At 40.3% G+C, this 8,071-nt stretch overlaps 1 protein-coding gene across 4 annotated transcripts in view; it reads left to right on the top strand.

Moving 5' to 3' along the window:
- The window catches only part of INPP5F (inositol polyphosphate-5-phosphatase F), a 94,222-nt gene that overhangs the window by 17,190 nt on the left and 68,961 nt on the right, over positions 1–8,071 (top strand). For 3 of the 4 annotated variants that reach the window (XR_011564306.1, XM_070780939.1, XM_070780937.1), the window contains exon 2: positions 7,272–7,352. Coding sequence is in view for 3 of the 4 variants with exons in the window: in XM_070780939.1 (XP_070637040.1) it covers positions 7,272–7,352 (81 nt within the window). In the remaining variant the exon portion in view is untranslated. Of the gene's footprint in view, positions 1–6,864; positions 6,890–7,271; positions 7,353–8,071 lie in introns of those variants that run through there. The other variant, XM_070780938.1, reaches the window with a different exon arrangement.

Below are 8,071 nucleotides of genomic sequence, written 5' to 3' on the forward strand. Positions count from 1 at the left end.
CATTGAAAGGACCGATGCTGAAGCTGAAACTCCAATACTTTGGCCACCTGATGGGAAGAACTAACTCACTGGAAAAGACCCTGATGCTGGGAAAGATTGAAGACAGGAGGAGAAGGGGATGACAGAGGATGAGATGGTTGGATGGCATCACTGACTCAATGGACATGGGTTTGAGTAAACTCCAGGAGTTGGTGATGGACAGGGAGGCCTGGTGTGCTGCAGTCCATAGGGTCGCAAAGAATCGAACACGACTGAGGGACTGAACTGAACTGATGTCTGTGTCTTTTCCCAAGCAATATTTCAACCTCCATTTGGACTTTATCTCTTCTAGATTTTTCCTCTCCAGTGTAAGGAACTTCGGGGAGGGGAGGAAGCTGGCAGTCATTCTTGATTTGCCATTTGGACCTGAATTGTGTTGCTAAGACTGAGACTGCATGCCTAATTTTGAGCTGCATCAGAGCCCTGTATCTGTTTCACATTCTGAAGAAACAGAATTTTGGGGGCATACATAAGCATTGAGATATTTCATAAAACCTTTATTACTCTCAGAAAGCCTTTAGGGATTATGGCCTTACCATAAATTTTAATGCAAAAAAACATTATTGAAGTTGTTTTTTTAAATATGTAGACCCTTGATATAAAAATCTATAGAGAGATTTATTGAGTGGTAGGAACCTGGAATTTTAAATGCATATACATTTCCCAACTTGAGGTAAAAGTTATTGAACATTTATGTGCCAGACATTGTGCTGGGTACTTTCACATAATTCTTTCATTTAATCCTCATGAAAATCCTGTAAGTTAGATGGATTCCTGCTTACGAAAGAGGAACCTGAAGTTGAAAGAGGTTCCGAGACTACAGTAGAGCTAGTAGGACTTTCTCTCGGGACGTGGACCGCAGGTTGTGCCTGCATCGTGTAGAATCTCTTGGCTCTCTCCAGCCTTTCATTTCCAGCCGTGGCGCCAGGCCGCCCTTGCGCACACTCCTGTCATTGGATCTCTGGCTTTAGGCTTGCCTCTTTGGGTCCACTCTGTACATAGTGGCCCTAAAGTTCAATCTCACATGCAAATCTGCCCTCTCTGGAGGAGAATTTACTGTCTGTGGTCCTCCTGAGTTGGTCCCTGTTTGGTTTTTCAACCTTATTCTTACAACTTCCTGCCTTTTACCTTAGGGCCTTACTGTACCAAACCATTTAGTCTTCATTGCATTCAGTAAATATGTGAGTGCCTGTTATGTATTAAACAACCTGCTGGCTGTGAGGCTGCCCAGGGCTTTTCTCATGACCCAGGTAGGGGAGGTCCTGATTCCCAACAAGGACAGCAGCAGTGGGGATGGAGAGAAGTGAAACATCAGATATGAGGAGGTGGAGTCAACAGGACTTGGTGAGGAAGGAAAGCATTTTGAATGTCTCCCAGGTTCTGGCTTGTGCAGCTGGAATGATGGTGGTGAGCTGGAAGACTCCATATACTTTTAAAATGAGAGCATCATATCTGAGTAATTACACCTGGTAGGGAAGCTTATGGTGTTAGAGGTATGATAGAGCACTGGACCGAGAGTGAGAAATGGGGTTTCGGTTTTCACAATATGGGTAGTAAGTATCAGACACTTTAACCCCTGCCAGCCATGATTATGTTTGTTTGAAATACTGCAGATAACTTTCACTTTCCCACTTCAGATACTGAACGCTTCTAATGTGATTCAATGCAAATTATCTGACTCCAACCTATTTCTTCATTCTGAGTCATATGTTCAGTCAGTTGTCCATTCAGCATTTTGGAGCCTGCGGTGTATGTATCACGCACCTGAGACATAAAGCTGAATGAGACCAGGTCTCAATGAATTTTATGTTCTCGATGGGCTTCCTGTTCAGTCAGAGAGACAGGCAAATCAATAATTAGGTGCATTAAACCAAAATGATAAGTCACAAAGGGTATATGAGCAGGGTCCAGGGGGCTCACAAAAGAGCTGATCAGCTCTGCTGGGTGGGTGGAGAGGGGAATGTGTCAGGGAACACCAGTGACCCTTGTTCTGAGTCAGGAATGAAAAGCAGGCTGAAGTGGGTGGGGAGCAGCATTCCAGGCCCAGCCCTCGGACACTTCTGGAAGATGAAGGATGCTGGGGGTGGGGAGGCAGGAAGAGAGTAGACAGGAGCAACCCATGCACAGCCTTGCAAGCTTTTCCAAGGAATTTGGACTTTGTTTCTCAGGCTTGGGATGTAGGAGAAGTAATATGATTAGATTAACAGTGTTCTGTGTTGTATGTACTTATTTTTTTTAATGCCTGATATATTTCTTTTACAATATTAATCTTAGACAAACTAGACTTTAGGGCAAAAGAGCAGTATTTGAAATAAAGGCAGTTATTACATCCTGATGAGCAGAGCAGTTCACCAGGAAGATATGATAATTCTCAATCTGTGTGTGCCTGACAACATAGTTTCAAAAAATATAATGCAAAAATTACAAAGGAAAAATGGGAGGGGGGAATACATAAAGCATGAGATTTAAAAAACAAAGCAAAACAAAAAACCCTCTCAAACTGTCAATATTAGGCTAAGCAGTCAAATAATTAGCAAGTACATAGAGCAGTTGAAGAAAATAACAAAGTTGATAAAGAGCCCTTACCCCAGAGTTTAACAGTGTATTCTGTGTTTGAAGTAAGAAATACTTTAAAAATCCTGACCTGAACAGACACATATGTATGTATGTAGCGGAAACAAAAGTTTTGTGAAATGTTTTTCCTTATGTGGTGCAGTTTTTCTGTTTTCTGTTTCATTAGCGCTGATCTCATTGTACAAAACTGATAAAATGACCCGCTAATGGATTGAATTGATGCCCTTTTTCTTGAAAACACTAAGCAAATATACATGCTTTTCAAGTGCACACAGAACATTTACAAACGGACTTTCTGGATTCTCCTCACCACGCCTAGCATCTGCTGCTACTCTTGTTCTGCCTCAGTCCTTCCCCCTGCATAGAAAAGATGACTTGGACTCCTATTTGTACTGAGTCAAGGCCATTCGATACATGCATCTGCTTCTCAGCTCCATTTCTGTATTTAGCCTTTTCATCTTTTCTTCCAGACTTAGTAAAAAGTAATATCTTCTCCCACTCCCCGGGTTCACTTTTATACCTGTACTTTTGATTTCCTTTTCTTCTGTTTTCTTTTCCTCCTTTAATATCTCCTCTGGTTCTTATACCTAAACATTTCCCCTTGACCATCCCATCATGAACTCAGTCTTAATGAACTTACCTGGTTCTCTCTTTGAATCTCAAAGATTATCAGTGACTATTATTTTTAGTCAATTAGACCACAAAATATAGCTTTTTCTGTTTTTGGTTTTTTTTTTAAAGTGAAATTTAAATTTTCTTCAATGGCTGATATAGTCAAACAGTTCAAAATACCATAGGTGCAAAAGGGTATTATTTGAGTTAAGAGGTTTTCACCCGCCTTTTCTCCCAGCTCCTATATACCCTGCTTTTTGTGCCTTGCTCCTTCTTACTCATCTCCGTCCTCATCTTATCCCTCTCTGGAGAGGATAGCTGTTTCACTGTCATTTGTAAGTTTACCCTCTTCCTGTCCTTTGTGTAGCTTCCTTTAAGGTGTTTCATGTTAATCTCCTTCTGTGCTTTCTTCACCTACTGCCCACCCTGCTCCCCAACTACCATATCCTTTCAAGCCAACACTCTTGTAATAAAAACCATCTAGCTCCTTTCCACCTCCTTTCAGTGCTGTCAGCTAATCCCTGGCTGCAGTCTTGTTTTACTTTTGTTATTATTTGCCTGCCAAGGCCTCCAGGAAGTAAGGTTCCTTAATGAGTCTTTTATTCAAGTCTCTCCTTATTGGCCTCAGTGTACTTTTTCTAGTCTTCCCAATGAAGATCTCCACCATACTCACCGTACTCCTTGGTCTTCTGATCTATATTGTTTGCTCCTTTATTTTCATATCTTCTCAGTACCTGGTTCCTGAAATGTACTTGATAAGTATTTCCCCAGTGAAGGAATGGATTCCAAAACAAACCTTGTACTTTCTTTCTGCCACATCATTCTTCTTTCTGATTTCCTTATGCTTGAAGTTCCACTTCCTCTGTGCAGCTGTTCATGACTGCTTTAGCACTGACTTTTCATCCTCCATATTCCTCAAGCTCATTTGATACCCAAGGGATAGAATCCTGCAACTGTGCTTGTTCATTTGGGGTCAGGGTGAGATTATGAATAGCTGGAGCTCTTTCCTTAGCAGGGGCATCAGTGTTGGCAGAGGTTGAGATGTGGCCTGCCTGATGGGGATTCTGGTTATTTGAAAAGAAATCAGGATACTTCTAGTTTATATACCAACATGAATTCCAGGGTTAGGGTTAGATTTTTATAAATTAACAAAGGGGTAAAATTAATAAATGATTGATAACAGATAAGGAACAACTTAGTGATCTTCCCTGTAGCTCAGATGGTAAAGAATCTGCCTGCAATGCAGAAGACTTGGGTTCGATCCCTGGGTGGGGAAGATCCTCTGGAGAAGGAAATGGCAGCCCACTCCTGTATTCTTGCCTGGAGAATCCCATGGACAGAGGAGCCCGGCAGGCCACAGTCCATGGGGTTGCAAAGAGTCAGACCCGACTGAGCGACTAACACTACTACCCCTAAGGAACAACTTGATAAGATAATAAGGGAAATAATGATGGATAATGAAAGTGATTTGTATAAAAATTTAAAACTGAAAGTATTTACAAACATGTCAGAGTTGATGTCCTTAGTATAAAAACTCATAAATCCATAAGGAACATAAAAAATTCTTAGGAGATCTGAATAAGGAAATCATAGAAGAAGAACCATAAGCAGCCAGTTTTATAATTAAATGTTTAATCTTACAAGCAATGAAAAGAAAGTAAACATCATTTAGGCAATGGATGCCATCAAAATAGCAAAATTTACAAAGAAATTCTAAATGATAGCAAGCGTAAGAAGCATTTTTATATGCTTCTAGCAGAAATCTAACTTGGTGTATAACCTTTGTTGATAGTATTGAAAGCTTTGTTTTTAAGTTTTCACCTACTGATTTCATCCCTAAGAGTTTGTCCTAAAGCTATTAATTAGCAAATAAAATACTTGCATAATATTCATCATTTATCACAGCATTTTTTATAATAGGGAAAAACTGGAAATGACTTAAATGCCCAAGAGTGAGACAGTGCTTCCTTAAGTGGAAAATTAGACAGCTGTGAAGTTATAATTTTGAAGAATATTTTAAAGATGTGAGAAAATACTCATGAAATATTATAAGAAGTTAGCATATAGTGATATTGCAATATTGCAGTTGGATATGCACACAAATATATGATGTGAAATGTAGCAAAATAATATTCTCTCTGGATGACAGGATGGAAGTGATAAAGTGTTTTTTCCAATCTTACAGTGTATTACTTTTATAAGAATGCATGTTACTTAAAATGTAAATATTGTCTTATTGATTAGTTCCATGTGTGTATAGATTCTGTGTTTGGACGGTTAAGAGCACAGGCCATGTGGTGTAGACATGGCTTTGAATTGCAGCTCTGGCCTTGGCCCATTGTGTGATATGGCCACTTTACTTTTCTAAGGCTGCATTTCCTCATCTGTGATTTGGAACCTGGTACCTAACTCAGAGAAGGCAATGGCAACCCACTCCAGTACTCTTGCCTGGAAAGTCCCATGGATGGAGGAGCCCAGGCTGCAGTCCATGGGGTTGGGAAGAGTCAGACACGACTGAGCGACTTCACTTTCACTTTTCACTTTCATGCGTTGGAGAAGGAAATGGCAACCTACTCCAGTGTTCTTGCCTGGGGAATCCCAGGGACGGCGGAGCCTGGTGGGCTGCCGTCTTTGGGGTCGCACGGAGTCGGACACAACTGAAGCGACTTAGCAGCAGCAGTACCTAACTGCTAGAGAGTCATCAGGATTAGAAGTGATAGTATGTATAATAGCCTTTAAAAAATTAATTCTCTATTTTACTTTAATTCTTGCAATAAAAACAGAAGTCAACTTTTTTTTTTGCCTCCCACTGAATATATCATTAATAACAAAGATGTTCAAGATACAGTAGTCAAAACTCAAATGAATTTGGAGACTATTAAGTCTTTTGTAATTACCCACATGAGTTACAGATTGATTATACATTTCATTAAAATAAAATTTAAATGGTAGTAATTAAAATGTAATTTAAAATTTCTGCTAAGAGAAATAATGTTTTCATTCTTGCTAATCTTTTCCTGCTATTGAACCACCACTAATATTACCTTTATCTGCATGGGTATAACAGCCTTTTGTAGCCTGCGTTCCACAACAGAATTCAGCCCTAACGTCCTCAGGCATCTGTTGTGTGTAATGAATTAGCTTCTCTTCTGTGTGTCTAGAATGGTACAAATGATCTACCATCCTTGGGAGAATTGAGAATACAGTCATCCAAGTCATTGTCTTGTTCTGTGGTTCAGATGAGAAACCCTGACTGGGATGCCTGGCACATAGTAGGCACTCAGTATAGACAGAAGTGATTCCTGTTGTTGTTGCCATAGAAGTCACATGAAAGAGAACTGGCTTTCCGAATTTCTTTGTTTGGTGTTAGCTTCTTTGGGAAAGGATATTTTCCGGAGTGTGATTCAGTAAGTGGACATCTCTGGGGGGGTGGTTCTCAGTTCTTGTCTCTGGATCTGAGACTGGCTCTGGCAGTAGGACCTTGGATAACTCCTCTCTTTGCCCTCTTATATTGTACCAGCCTCCTTCCTCCACTGCAGGGCGCCAAAGTACTGCCTCCCATCCAAGTAGAGTTTTAGAATGTCAGTTATCTTTCCCATAACTGTCCTTATGTTAGAGAACTTACTCAGGCCTCGGATTTAATGCCTCTCTACAATGGCTTTTAGTAATGTATTCAGTTCTGGGTGTTGATACCTGCTCTTTTGGGTTGCTGATCATTTTTTAATACATTGCTAAAGACACTTTGTATTTTAAATCATTTTGTGACTTCTCTGTGACATTTATTTTAAAAATTTTTTATTTTTATACAGTGTTAAAGGTTACTTTCCATTTACAGTTATCAGGAAAGATTGGTTCTGTCCCGTGTGCTGTATTATATGATCCATCCTTGAGCCCTCTTACACCCCGTAGTTTGTGCCTCCCCTTCCCTCACCTTTATCTTGTCCCTTCTCTCCCCACTGGTAACCACTAGTTTGTTCTCTATAAAGATATTGTTTTAATGTTTTCCAATGAATACTTTCTCATGACTGCTTCTTATTTTATTTTAGCTACCGATCTGCTTCTTGCGTGGAATCCCATTTGTTTGGGGTTGGTAGAAGGTGTTATTGGAAAAATTCAGCTTCATTCAGGTATGTTTCTGTAAACTCTTTAAGCTTGTCAAATTTAATGTGGCATTCTGTGACATTGTCTTCTTTGAGGATAAATGTAGATTCTGTAATGGCCTGGATTCCTTTACCTTAATTTTGGATCTACCCAAAGTGGGTATATTTCCGTGTTGCAGAAGCCAGTACTCGAGAAGCCAAGCACCACACTTGGAGAGTTGAAGAACTCAAGTTTATTATGCCAGCGGGCCCAGAGGAGTTAACACTCCAAGCTCTGAGCCCCGAACAAAAGGATTACAGAGCTTTTATAGACAGACTGTAGTGGGCAACACTAGCTGTTAATAGGCTGGTTTAAACTAAGGAGTTTCGTGAGCACAGGAACAGTGGTCAAGATGGGGAGGGGGATGCCTGACCTGGACAGGCATGATTAAGCAGGTTTGCAGAGGCTGGGAGATTGCAAAGAGCAGGACAAGGGTGAGTGAGATAAACTCCAGTTCCTAGTATTGCAAGTCCCCACTTTTTGAAACTACGTGACCTACGTGATCTAGACTTTGCAAGGGGCAAGCTGAGTTATAGAGGCAGAAGGAAAAGGAGGTTATGTAAAATTTTAACTTTTCCTCTTCATCCATATAAGGGAAACAAAAAAAACAGGCATCCCTCATTTTATTGTCCTTTGCAGATGTTGTGTTTTTTTACAGATCGAAGGTTTATGGCAATTCTGAGTCCAACAAATACATTGGTGCCAT

This window comes from Bos indicus, chromosome 26, assembly GCF_029378745.1.
Source record: "Bos indicus isolate NIAB-ARS_2022 breed Sahiwal x Tharparkar chromosome 26, NIAB-ARS_B.indTharparkar_mat_pri_1.0, whole genome shotgun sequence".
NCBI lineage: Eukaryota > Metazoa > Chordata > Mammalia > Artiodactyla > Bovidae > Bos > Bos indicus.